General features: G+C 41.5%; 2 protein-coding genes across 40 annotated transcripts in view; one reads left to right on the forward strand and one right to left on the reverse strand.

The window, feature by feature from the left end:
• The window catches only part of dennd6aa (DENN/MADD domain containing 6Aa), a 107,929-nt gene extending 100,188 nt beyond the window's left edge, over positions 1-7,741 (reverse strand). For 2 of the 6 annotated variants that reach the window (XM_043708168.1, XM_043708171.1), the window contains exon 1: positions 7,001-7,233. In XM_043708168.1, the coding sequence (XP_043564103.1) occupies positions 7,001-7,186 (186 nt within the window). In that variant the 5' untranslated portion in view covers positions 7,187-7,233. Of the gene's footprint in view, positions 1-7,000; positions 7,234-7,560 lie in introns of those variants that run through there. The other 4 variants (XM_043708167.1, XM_043708170.1, XM_043708166.1 and 1 more) reach the window with 4 other exon arrangements.
• Positions 7,742-7,745: 4 nt separating this feature from the next.
• The window catches only part of slmapa (sarcolemma associated protein a), a 256,792-nt gene continuing 250,571 nt past the window's right edge, over positions 7,746-13,966 (forward strand). For 29 of the 34 annotated variants that reach the window (XM_043708125.1, XM_043708136.1, XM_043708132.1 and 26 more), the window contains exon 1: positions 7,770-8,879. In XM_043708125.1, the coding sequence (XP_043564060.1) occupies positions 8,682-8,879 (198 nt within the window). In that variant the 5' untranslated portion in view covers positions 7,770-8,681. The other 5 variants (XM_043708151.1, XM_043708156.1, XM_043708160.1 and 2 more) reach the window with 2 other exon arrangements.

Raw genomic sequence — 13,966 nt, forward strand, 5'->3', positions numbered from 1 at the left:
CTGACCAGGTAGTCACAGAGGGAACGGTCTTTGCGGAAGGCGGAAAGGGATGGGGAGGGAAATATATCCCTGGTGGTGGGGTCCGTTTGGAGGTGGTGGAAATGTCAGTGGATGATTTGGTTTATGCGAAGGTTGGTAGGGTGGAAGGTGAGCACCAGGGGCGTTCTGTCCCTGTTACGGTTGGAAGGGTGGGGTCTGAGGGTGGAGATGCGGGATGTGGACGAGATGCATTGGAGGGCATCTTCAACCACGTGGGAAGGGAAATTGCGATCTCTAAAGAAGGAGGCCATCTGGTGTGTTCTGTGGTGGAACTGGTCCTCCTGGGAGCAGATACAGCGGAGGCGGAGGAATTGGGAATACGGGATGGCATTTTTGCAGGAGGTAGGGTGGGAAGAGGCGTAATCCAGGTAGCTGTGGGAGTCGGTGGGTTTGTAAAAAATGTTGGTGTCAAGTCGGTCATCATTAATGGAGATGGAGAGGTCCAGGAAGGGGAAGGAGTTGTCAGAAATTTAAGGTCAGGGTGGAATGTGTTGGTGAAGATTTAGATGTGTTGGAAAAGATTTAGAGGGGACCTAAGGGGATTTTTTTCACACAGAGGGTGGTACATATATGGAATGAGCTGCCAGACAAAGTGGTGGAGACTGGTACAATCGTGACATTTAAGAGGCATCTGGATGGTATATGAATAGGAAGGGTTTAGAGCAATGTGAGTCAAGTGCTGGAAAATAGGACTAGATTAGGTTAGGATATCTAGTTAGCATGGACGAGTTGGACCGAAGGGTCCGTTTCCGTGCTGTACATCTCTGTGACTCTGAGTACCAATTCCTCAGCTGACTGAGGATGGTACGTGGTAATCAGGAGGTTTCCTTGCCCATGTTTAACTAGAAGCCATGAGACTTCATGGGGTCAGCAGTCAATGTTGAGGACTCCCAGGGCAACTCCTTCCCAACTGCACACCACTGTGTCACCACCTCTGCTCGGTCTGTCCTGCTGCTGGGATAGGACATATCCAGGGATGGTGACAGTGGTGTTAGGGACATTGTAAGGTATGATTATTCTGTGAGCATGACTATGTCAGGCTGTTGCTTGACTGGTCTGTGAGACAGCTCTCCCAAGTTTTGACTTTGGTCCCCAGATGTTAATAAGTAGGACTTTGCAGAGTCGACAGGGCTGTTTCTGCCGTTGTCTTTGTTTTTCCAATGTCTGGGTTAATGTCAGGTGATCCATCTGGGTTTCATTTCTTTGAGACTGAGTAGCAATTGTACAATGAAATGGCTCACTAAATCATTTCAGAGGGCAAGTGAAAGTCGATTACATTGCTGTGGGTCTGGAGTGACACATTGGCCAGACCAGGTGAGGAAGGCAGATTTCCTTCACTGGAGGTCGTTAGTGAACGTGATGGGCTTTTCCGACAATTAGCAATTATTTCACGGTCACCAGTAGATTCTTAGTTCCAGATTTTGTTTTATTGGATTAAAATTCCAACCAAAGTCAAACCTGGATCCCCAGTACAATACATGGGTCTCTGCTTTTCCAGCACCACTTTGATCTAATCTCTGGATTAACAGTCTAGTGATAATATCATGAGGCCATCGCCTTACCATGATTAATTTGTCTGCAATGAGTTCCCTCATATTAAAAACAAATAAATGCCTTCATATCCTTTCCAAATTGCTGCACCCAGAACTCAACACAATACTCCAGGTGACGACACATTAGTGCCCTATGCAAGTTCAACAAAACCTCCTTGTTCTCGTGTTCTGCACCCCAATCAATAAACCACAGGACGTTGCATACTTTATTAGCTACACTCTCAATCCATCCTGTCATCTTTAATAATTTGTGGACATATTCACCCAGGCATCTCTGCTCCTGCACATTCTTTAGAATTGTATAATTTAGCTTATACTGTCTGTCCATGTTATTCTTACCAAAATGCCTCATTTGATATTGCACTGCATTGAACTTCATCTGCTATCTGTTTGCTATTCCATCAACTGACTGTCTTTCTCAAGTTCTGTACTATCCTCTTCTGACTGTGGAGGTCAAGTCATTAAGTATCTTTAAGACAGAGATAGATAGCTTCTTGATGAGCAAAAGGATTCTGGATTATGGGTCTGGATTATGGGGAGAAGGCAGAAAAATATCAGCCATGATCAAATGGAGTAACAGACTGCTCCTAAATCTGATATAATCCTCACAGGTCATATTGCTTCCATCTTCTGTATCATCTACAAACTTTAAAATTGTGCACAGTGAACCAAAATCTAGGTCATTATGTCAGGAAATTCAAGAATCCAACACAGACTGCTGAAGATCACCAAACCTTCTAATCAAACTGAAAACATCTACCAACAAACACTCCCCTACTTCACAATTTGCTCGGGAACATGACCATGACATTGTGAAATTTAATATTAAGTTTGAGAGTTAGAAACCAGCACTAGAAACCAATTATAAGTAATGATAATTACATTGGAATTCGTGTTGTGTTGGCTGGAGTGGACAGGGAAAGGAAGCTAACAGAAAAGGTTAAGGAACAATGGCAAGCATTAAAAAAAATCATGACTTATATAAAGATATAACTTAAAGAAGAAGAAAACTTTTAGCAAAGGTATAAAACCAATTGTAGTTAACCAAGCCAGTTAAGAATTGTATCAAAATTAATGAAAAAAAAACAATGTGGCAAAGATTAGTGCAAAATCAGGATTGGGAAAGTTTTAAAAGCCTATTTGGCCTTTATTTCCTTGTTGGGCAGTCTAGGGTCCAAGGGCATAATCAGAATAAGGGCTCACCCATTTAAGAGATGAGGGGGGATTTCTTCTGAGAGTGATGAATCTGTAGAATTCTTTATCATACAAAGCTGTCAAGGCTGTGGCATCAAGTACATTCAAGGCTGAGGTAGACAGATCTTTAATCTTTCAGGGAATCAAGGGTTATGAGAATAAGGAAAGAGTAGAGGATTATCAAATTGGCCATGATCTTGTTGAATAGCAGAGTAGACTTTGTGGACCATGGCCTACTTCTAATTCTACATCTTATGATCTTACTCTTTGTTTGTTGTTACTCAGCCAATTTCTTATCCATGTTACTGGTTTCTATTTTATTCCATGAGCTATAACTTGGTTCAGAACTTCGTTGCGCGGCACCATATCGAACGTCCATGTGGAATGTAATAATAGCTTTGCCATCAAATCTCTCTTACCCCTATAAAATGTCTAACAATTTCATTAACCATGACTTTCCCACAAGAAATCCATGTAAGGCATATTTAATTAGCTTGCATTTGCCCACGTAAAGTCACTACAGAGTCAGAGATATACAGCACGGAATCAGACTCTTTAGTCCAACTCATCCACGCCAGCCAGACATCCCAATCTGACCTAATCCCATTTGCCAGCATTTGGCCTATATTCTTCTAAACTCTTCCCATCTATATACCCATCCAGATGCCTTTGAAATGTTGTAATTGTACCCATCTCCACCACTTACTCTAGCAGTTCATTCCACCCTCTGTATGAAACAATTTAGCCCTCAGGTCCATTTTAAGTATTTCCCCTCTCACCTTAAACCTATGTCCTCTAGTTTTAGACTCCCCCACCTTAGAAAAAAGACCTTGGCTCTTCACTCTACCCATGCTCCTCATGATTTCATTACCCTCCAAATGGCTGTTCATTCAGTTATTAATTCTACAAGCTCCCTCAACAAAGTGAAAGTCACCTTAGTCCCACAACACCACACACTGCTGTCTCATTCTTTAAAAAAAAAAGAGGGCTGATGGTTAATTTAACCCAAGGGTCACCCACACTTCTGGTCAGATTCAAGGTTGAGAATTTGCCACCATCATGGTGAAAATGAACCCATTCTGTTGCCATTGAAAGTACAGCTAACCGATCTATAATTGCTTGGCTTATCTTCACATCCTTTTTGAATTAGGATGTAAAGTTTGCAGTTTACAAAGCCTTTTGTACCACACATACTTAAATAAAACTGAAATATTATGACACATGCTTCTCCAAGTTCCACTCCCACCCCCAGTATCTTTGGATATCATACTCCCTTCTTAAATTTAGGGAACACATTAGAGATTCATTTGTAGCTTGCTCAATCCTTGCAAAAGGGATGGCAATTACATTACAGCACAGTACAGGCCCTTTGGCCCCTGATGTTACGCCAACCTATGGAACCAATCTGCCCGAAACGTCGATTCTCCTGTTCCCTGGATGCTGCCTGACCTGCTGCGCTTTTCCAGCAACACATTTTCAGCTCTGATCTCCAGCATCTGCAGACCTCACTTTCTCCTCAAGGAACCAATCTGAAGCCCATCTAACCCACACTATTCTATTTTAAATACCATTTTAAAGCATGAGCATTAAATTATACTTTCTAAAAATACAATTAACATGTGAAAACTATTGAAGAGTTGAAATTTGAATTGAGAAATCTTATCTTCCTTTTGTAATTAGTGTATGTTAGTACGTCAGTACAACTCTTAAGACACGATCTTCAACTGATTTCTTATAAAAAGGCTTCTTCAGGCAGTTGATCACTGATTTTGTGTAACTGACTCAAAATGTAGTAGATAGAGAAATTCATTTTGTGAGGAGCATATGATATCAAAGCATATGATATCTTAAAAAACATAAATGTGGATAAATCCCCAGGACCTGACCAGGTGTACCCTAGAACTCGGTTTTTAAGGAATTTAAGGAAGTGATTGCTGGGCTACTTGCTGAGATATCTGGATTACTGATACTCACACGTGAGGTGCCAGAAGACGAAAGGATGGCTAACATTGTACCACTATTGAAGGTGATAAGGAAAAGCCAGGGAACTATAGACCAGTGAGCCTGATGTAAGTGGAGGGCAAGTTGTTGGAGAGAATCCTGAGGGACATGATGTACATGTATTTAGAAAGGTAAGGACTGATTAGGGATAGTCAGCATGGCTTTGTGCATGGGATATCATGTCTCACCAGCTTGATTCATTTTTAAAGAAGTAACGGAGGATTGATGAGAACAGAGCAGTGGACATGACCTATATGGACTTCAGTAAGGCGTTTGACAAGGTTCCTCATAGACTGAGTAGCAAGGTTAGATCTCACGGAATACAAGAAGAACTAGCCATTTGGATACAGAACTGGCTCAAAGGTAGAAGACAGAGGGTGATAGTGCAGGGTTGCTTTTCACACTGGAGCCTGTGACCATTGGCATGCCACAAGGATCAGTGTTGGGTCCACTGCTTTTTGGCATTTATATAAATTATTCGAATGCAAGCATAAGAGGTATAGTTAGTAAGCTTGCAGATAACACCAAAATTGGAGGCGTAGCTGACAGCAAAGAAGGTTACCTCAGAGTACAATGGGATCTTGATCAGATGGGCCAATGTATTGAGGAATGCAGATGGAGTTTAATTTAGATAAATGTGAGGTGCTGCATTTTGGAAAGGCAAATCCACTATATTTTGGGTCAGTTACATCAGTAATCAACTGGCTGAAAAAGCCTTTTTATAAGAAATCAGAGCAAGATTGATATACTCTATGGTAAGGTCCTGGGAAGTGTTGCTGAACAAAGAGATCTTGGAATGCCAGGTTCATAGCTACTTGAAACTGGAGTCTCAGGTAAATAGGATAATGAAGAAGGCATTTGTCAGGCTTCCCTTGATTAGTCAGAGCAGTGAGTATCGATAGGAGCTGAGAGGTCGTGTTGTGGCTGTACAAGAGATTGATTAGGCACACTTTTGGAATATTGTGTGCAATTCTAGTTTCCCTCCTATCGGAAAGATGTTGTGAAACTTGAAAGGATTCATAAAAGATTTACAAGGATGTTGCCAGAGTTGGAGGATTTGAGCGATAGGTGAGGTTGAATAGGCTAGGGCTGTTTTCCCTCAAGCTTCAGAGGCTGAGTGACCTTCTAGAGGTTTGTAAAATCATGAGGGGCATGGATAGGGTAAATAGACAAGGTCTTTTCCCTGGGGTGGGGGAGTCCAGAACTAAAGGGCATAGGTTTAGGGTGAGAGGGGAAAGATATAAAAGAGACCTAAGGGGCAACTATTTCACACAGAGGGTGGTACATGTATGGAATGAGCTGCCAGAGGAAGTGGAGGAGGGTGGTACAATTGCAACATTTAAAAAAACATCTAGATGAGTATATGAATAGGAATGGTTCAGAGGGATATAGGCCAAGTGCTGGCAAATGGGAGTCGATCAGGTTAGGATATTTGGTCAACATGGATGAGTGGGATCGAAGGTCTATTTCCGTACTGTACAACTCTATGACTCTCCGATTTTTAAAAAAAGAATAGATTTTACTGTCTAATCAGTCAAAAATCAAAAGCTTTCAATTTTCTTCAGTATGTTTTCTTTAATACATGTTAACAAAGCGGCTTAACGCTTCAAACACTGATGCCTTGTGCTCTATTGTATTGTTCCAGATTGAAAACAGTGTTTTCAGAATCAGTAAGCCTTCGTTGATTGGATTTTAAAGATTCTACTTGTCAATCAAATTTAAAGTTTTGCATTTCGATAGTCATCTCAACGTACGAATAACTATTCTGCCGAGTTGCTAATTAAACCAAGCAGAGGCTTTTTTTTTGAAATTCTATCTGACACATTAAATGTGAAAATTGGCATCGGGTGTACGTTTCGCTTCTTATAAAATTGTTTCGAAATTAACCGCTCGGACAGATACAAATCTACAAACCAGCTGTTGCGCCCTGGATTCACATAACAAAAAATCTGACTTAAAAACATTTGAAATTGCAAATAACACAGTTAGTTGCAACAGTTGAAAAATGGCCTAGATCTCTGGTAACACAAAGAACAGCGTCGGTACTGTCGCAAGATACACAGCCGTCTTCGCATCAAAACAAAAGGAAAAGTTAAAAACGCAATTCACATTGATCACCAAAGATCAAAACCTACTTTCTGATGCAAGTAATTAGCTCGTTCTTCTTTTAAAAACGTATATAAATAGATTTTCTGGGATTTACATAAACTCACTTCGACAGCCTGCCCCAGTTCCAGGTCGAAGCCGACCACGCAGATACAGTGAACCCAGGCAGCGAACCTGTCCCATGGCAGAGATGGCGACCTGTCAGGATTACACAGGTAATCTTGGTTAGGAATGACCCTCTGTAACAGCTCCTCCAGGTCATCACTATCACCTGTCAAAGCCTGAAGAGCCATGTTATGCTCTCAGTACAACCCGGACCGAGGAGACGACGTTGGCGGTGACGCGTTACGTAGATCGGTTGCGTGTTACGTCAGCCAAACGTCCAGCGATTTGTTTGACGGAGCTGAGGTTTCCCCAACTGTCAATTTTTGAAGGGATTCCACCCTTTACTGGATTGGTGACACACATGACGAAGAGATGGTGATACATAAAAGTGAATTCAATTAACAACAGTAAAAGAATTAATGACGGCGACAGCATGTACTTGAATCTCGATAAACTTGCCGCGATTTTTCCGGCCGATATACTCGGTTCCTTTGGTTGGATCAGGCCAACGTTCCGTCTGCTCGCCCTGTTTGGCTAAACCTGGCCGGCTCACATTTCCTACCTGTTTATGTTTGGTTCATTCTCCACGTCAATCAACCGCTCAACGCATCCACCGGCGGGCTCAGTTGCCCGCCGAGCGCACATCTCCATTGGCGGTCCTCAGCGTACCGTCTGGCCGCTATTGGTTGTCGTGCTGTCAATTAGCGGCAGCCGGCGCTTCCGCTGTCAAGTTATTGCCTATGCGGTGAAGCTATGGCGGCTTCAGTGAGTTGTGGGGGACGTGTTACAAGCTTGGGTTCGGTGGAGGGCAAAAGCACAGGCGAAGAATAGTTCCTATTTTGTCCCGCAACGGCAACGGCCGCAGGTGTCGAGCGAGCTGGCCTGCTTTCAACATCAGTTGCTTATCAAAGGCGGGGTGTGGGGTTTCCCTTCAGATGTGGATCGGGAGCACCTTGAACCGTGGTCTTTGATCGAAAGGATTTGTTTTGATTTCGGGTCATAAGTTCACGACTTTGGACTCAGTGATCAGGATTCAGTCAGGCCTGAGGCCTAGTTGTTAACTCTGCTTTCTTTGGTTCTGACAGGACGTGTTTTCGAGAAGATAAGGTGGCGGTTCCATTTCTTTTTTCCGCAGTAACCGTTGAGGGCCGCCCCCCATTGCCCACAGGAGGACTTGTGATGTGCGAGTTATTCCTGTAAAGCCAGCTTTTAACGTGTCCGACTCAAATTCCGCGATAACCTTGTCGGACTAAGAGGGGCAAAAACAGCACTAATTCTGACTGCACACCGACGATTTTATCTTCAGTCAGCTACGCGTGTCCTTAAGTGTCTGAGGCTGATAATTCTTCATTTTTATTTTTACCGTTGTCAAAGCTAGATGACGGTATATAAACACCGACCTAATGGACTAATCTCAACGCACAGATCTGCAGGCAAGGACAGAAGATGCGTCGAGTTGTTTCTGATTTATTGAGATGGGTGTGTTAGCGGATGAAAGATGAATCTCTCATTTTGTACAGAAAGCGCTTGCGGATGTTGTGTGTAAATATTCTCATTTATATATAAAGAAGGTTGTTTTCCATTTCTAATATATTTTGAAAAGACATTGTCGCTCTGGATCAGGAAGTGGATCAAGGCGAGTTTCCTCTCTTGACTTTGACTGAGGCTCGTCACCAGTCCCATATGCCTTCAGCACTAGCCATCTTCACCTGTCGGCCAAACTCGCACCCTTTTCAGGAGCGCCATGTCTACCTGGACGAACCTGTCAAAATTGGTCGATCGGTGGCACGTTGCAGACCAGCCCAAAATAACGCCACTTTCGATTGCAAAGTCCTTTCCAGAAACCACGCTCTCATCTGGTTCGACCACAAAACAGGCAAGGTAAGGGCGAACAACTTTTTATTATATTGAATTGGAAGTATCAATTATTCTAAAGAGTCTTTCGCAATTCTGCTGAGGATGTTCTTGGTCCCATTCCTGTTATCGATTGATCAATTTTTCATGTTGTTTTCGTGTGTTAATGTTTTTATGAAGTTAAAAAAATAGTAATTTAATTTTAATGCTGATTAGACTTTTTTCTTTTAGCTTGATCAGTTATAAAAACTGGAATGTAAAACTATTTAACCATTTTAACTAAGTATTGCAGCAGCAATATTTCCAGAATCAAATTTTTCATTATCATTAATTTCAATTTTAGAAATTGCATTTATGATTTATTTTACTTTTGGTACAATAATTATTGCATTTTGGCTGTCTTTTAGCTATTCATTCATCTTTAGTGTGCAAAGCCACAGTGAAGCAGGCCTCTTCTTTGCCTGAGTGGTGACTATGACCCTGCTAATCTGTGTGGAAGTTGCGTAACCTATGGCAATAAACACAGTACCTTGACAACTATGCCTAGTTCCTTTTTGCTTTTACCTTTGTCTATTATTCTTAGTTATCAATTTACAGCTGTCCACCTCACACACATGCCAGTTCAATATGTTTGTATTGAGCTTCCAGTTGCCTGCCATTTCACTACATGACCAATGTTCCCAAGCCAACATCTCTCTCTCGGACAGTACTCCAGCAAAGCTCAGCAGAAGCTGGAGAAACAACACCTCACTGCTTTGGAGCCCTTCTGAACTCTATATCAAGTTCACTAATTTTAGGGCCTGCGAATCCTCTCCTGTGCCTTTGCCCCAACCCCCATACAGCAGGCCTTGTGGTCTGCTGCAACAAACAATGCATTGTCAGCTACTAATGGCTCCTATTAACAACTATTAATTCTCCCAGGATGGCCTTTACACATTCCTTTGTCTGCCCAACTGTTTTTCTGTCTCTGAGTTTCATTTCCAACTATCATTTACTCTGCCCCCTTCCCTCTCACCTATTCTTTATCATATCCTAGCTCCAGTCAATTGTAAAGTAGGGTTCCCAAGATGTTAACTCTGCTTTCTCTCCACAGATGATGCCAGATCTGCTGTGTTTTTTCCAGCAATTTCTGTTTTTGCTCTGGATTTCCAGCATCTGAATTTTTTTTTGTTTAATATTCTATTAAGACTGTATAAGTTAGTAGTTTGGGAACATTTATTGGTATTGGGACTCTTTTGCTATCTTGAGTCGGCATACCAGCAGCAACTACAGTGGGTTGCCTGACCAGATCCTGAAGAAAATTTTAACACTTTGACCAAGACTTGGCTTGTTTTGGGGTTTTACTGTGGGCTGACCGAGAGTCCCTCTGTTCAGGATATGAACTGAGTGTGACTATGAAATTGCTTTCACTCAAGTGGTGTTCTCTGAGCTCAGTTGGCCTAGTGAGGTTGTCCACTTCCATTGGAATACCCTGCAACTTATATACTCCACTTGCCACACTTTCCAATGATAAAGCCAATTGTAGTACCTGTTTGAAGTCCAGTGGGGCTTTTTCATGGTTACATCATTAATCCCACCTGCCAATCAGTCTCTCAGCATTGATTAATCCAAAGTCACATACCACTGCCAATTGTCTTGATTCTGTCAAAAATCCTGATAAGGATTGCTGAGTAAAACTGAGTGCATTTCATAATTGGACCAGGCTTGAGGTTTTTATATTCCTCAAGTAAGTCCATCATCTCTTGAAAGGTTTTAGCATCTGGTGCCTCTGGGAAAGTTAGATTTCTAATAACTGAAAAAGCTGCAAGTCCACAAGCTGCAAGGAGAATTACTCATTGCTATTTGTCTGCCCCAGTGTCATATGACCAGAAAAATAGTTTATTCCTTTCACATACTGGTCCCAATTGTTAGTGGAATTGAATGAGTCGAGCTTCTCAAGTAACAGCATGATGCCAAAAATGCTTATCCCAACTTAAAGATGACTGTTGCAAGTGAATTCTTCAGGAGCATGTTTTGCTCTCATCACTAATGAAATAACTCCAACAAGTCACCCTTTATTTACACGTGGCAAGTCCTTGAAACTGATCCAGCTTCCTCAGAGCCAGCTGTCAGTGAACAGGAGGTCTCACAGTTCTGTTTTTATCTGCCAGTCAGGGCTCCCTGATTAAAGTTCTTAATCTGGCCCAGTCAGGGAACTCATATTCTCTGAGGTCCACCTAGCTGACCTCATTGCAATCACTACAGGTTCCAGGGATAAGCAGTCAGTGTCCATTTATAGATTGGAGACTATGTCATTGTTCTTAGAACAAGCTGAAATGAGCTTTAATGGAGTTGCTTCAAATTGTAATGGATTTAACAGCAAGTACTCATTTGTTTAGTTCTTCAACATAACGCATTTCAAGGTCTTTCCACAAGATCATTATAAGACAAGTATAGCACTCACCTGAAGGAGATATTAGGCCACCTGACTGACCGCTTGGTCAAAGAAGTGTTTGGTTCACATGTTTCTTAAAGGGAAAAAAAAGGTAGAGAGTCCGAGCAATGTAGGCAGGGTATTCCAGAGCTTAAATAAGGGAACTAAAGTGAAACAGAATCTAATGACTGAAGAGTTGGTGATAAAAGGGGACAAATAGGATTTTGAGCGCACTGTCAGAAAGGGTAGTGGCTATCAATTCAATAGTAACCATCAGAAGGGAACAAACACTTACTTAAAAAAGCTGCATAAATGGAGAGAATTACCCATTTTGCAACTAACTAAGTTAGTCCGAAAAGATGTGACATAAACTTGGTGAGCCAACTGTACTATTCTATGATCAAAAAGGTGGACAAGCAGCAAATGACAGTCATTCTTACAAAGAATAACATGTTTGTACAACATTATGTTGTTTGTCTTACTGTTAGCTGCTGATATTGAATCCCTGACCATAGAGATGTCAGTCTCCTGCACTATAGCTGCTGAAGCAGAAAGTGAGCTTGCTACCTCCCTTTCTTCATTTACTACATACATTTTTAAACAATACTCTTGGCCAAGCATTTGGTCTTAATATCTCCTCGCATTGCTCAGTGTCATACTTGGATTTATAATGTTTCTGAGGAAGCACCTTTGAAAGTATTATGTCCAAGATGCAATAGGAATATGGTTTTGTCATTAAAGACCTTATGGCTTTTGTGTTTTGCCTGTTGCTCTGTTGCTATCTTTTCTCTATGTATCTGTTTTTCTTCTTGTCCATTATTCATAACAAATACCCTTGAAGGTTGAAGAGCTATAATTACTTGGTAAGCATATAACATTGGAGAAAATTAAGGTAACTATAGTATTGGAAAATATTTGACTGAAAATAGACCCAAAAATGTGGACATTCAGGTTGGAAATTGCTATTAGTGGTACCCATCAAAGCAAAGATGTGTTTTTTTTTAATTCCTGTGACAGTGTGATAAGTCTGATGTCTGAATGTGACATGTACAAGTGCTAAGTGTGGTGTGCAAGACTTTATTTATAAATATAAATGAATGTTCTTCTTAAATCAGTAGATTTTAGAAGAATGGTAATATTATACCATATAAAAGAAAGCATCCATCTACTGATATGTATCCTATTGTAAAATCTATTAAAGAAGCAAACACTAATTTTAGCTGAAGAACAATAAGTTGTTACAATTTGTCAGTTCAAAAAAGGTGCCATCGATTTCACGCAACCCAGAAACTGCGTGAAAATTGAAATTTGGTTGAAAAGGTGTGTGCGCAATGTATTTCATATGCAATATACTAAAAATGATTGAGAAATCCTTACAGTGAAGAGGTGAGCATCCATTTTATTTGTCTGATTCTGGACCTTTTAAAACTATCTTATTGGGCATAATTTTCAAATTTTGGCAAAAAGAGGAGTATACTTCAGAGGGAAATCAGGAGTGCAAAAAGGGGACATGAGATATCTTTGGCAAATAGGGTTAAGGAGAATCCAAAGGGTCCTTACAAATATGTTAAGGACAAGAGGGTAACTAGGGAGAGAATAGGGTCCTTCAAAGATCAGCAAGGCTGCTTTTGTGTGGAGCCGCAGAAGATGGGGGTGATACTAAACCAGTATTTTGCATCAGTGTTTACTGTGGAGAAGGACATGGAAGTTATCCAATGTAGGGAATACATGGTGACATCTTGAAACATGTCCATATTATAGAGGAGGAAATGCGCGATGTCTTGAAATGCATAAAAGTGAATAAATCCCCAGGACCTGATCAGGTGTACCCTAGAACTCTGTGGGAAGCTAGAGAAGTGATTGAGCCACTTGCTGAGACATTTCTATCATCGATAGTCACAGGTGAGGTGCCGGAAGACTGGACGTTGGCTAACATGGTGCCACTATTTAAGAAGGGTGGGAAGGACTAGCCAGGGAACTATAGATCAGTGAGCCTGATGTCGGTGGTGGGCACATTGTTGGAGGGAATCCTGAGGGAGAGGATGTACATGTATTTGAAAAGGTATGGACTGATTAGGGATAGTCAATATGGCTTTGGGCGTGGGAAATCATGTCTCACAAACTTGATTGAGTTTTTTGAAGAAGTAAGACATTCGTCAAGGTTCACCGTAGGAGACTGGTTAGCAAGGTTAGATCTCATGGAATACAGGGAGAACGAGCCATTTAGATACAGAACTGGCTCAAAGGTAGAAGACAGAGGGTGGTGGTGGAGGGTTGTTTTTCACACTGGAGGTCTGTGACTATAAGGATTAGCGTTGGGTCCACTACTTTTCGTCATTTACATAAAGGATTTGGATGTGAGCATAAGAGGTATAGTAGTAAGTTTGCAGATGACACCAAAATTGGAGGTGGAGTGGACAGCGAAGAGGGTTACCTCCAGAGTACAATGGGATCTTGATCAGATGGGCTGAGAAGTGGCAGATGGAGTTTAATTTAGATAAATGTGAGCTGCTGCATTTTGAGAAAGCAAATCTTAGCAGGACTGATACACTTAATGGTCAGGTCCTAGGGAGTGTTGCTGAACAAAGAGACCTTGCAGTGCAGTTCATTGCTCCTTGAAAGTGGAGTCGCAGGTAGATAGGATAGTGAAGAAGGCGTTTGGTATGCTTTCCTTTATTGGTCAGAGTATTGAGTACAGGAG

Source organism: Chiloscyllium plagiosum, chromosome 18 (assembly GCF_004010195.1).
Source record: "Chiloscyllium plagiosum isolate BGI_BamShark_2017 chromosome 18, ASM401019v2, whole genome shotgun sequence".
Classification (NCBI taxonomy): domain Eukaryota; kingdom Metazoa; phylum Chordata; class Chondrichthyes; order Orectolobiformes; family Hemiscylliidae; genus Chiloscyllium; species Chiloscyllium plagiosum.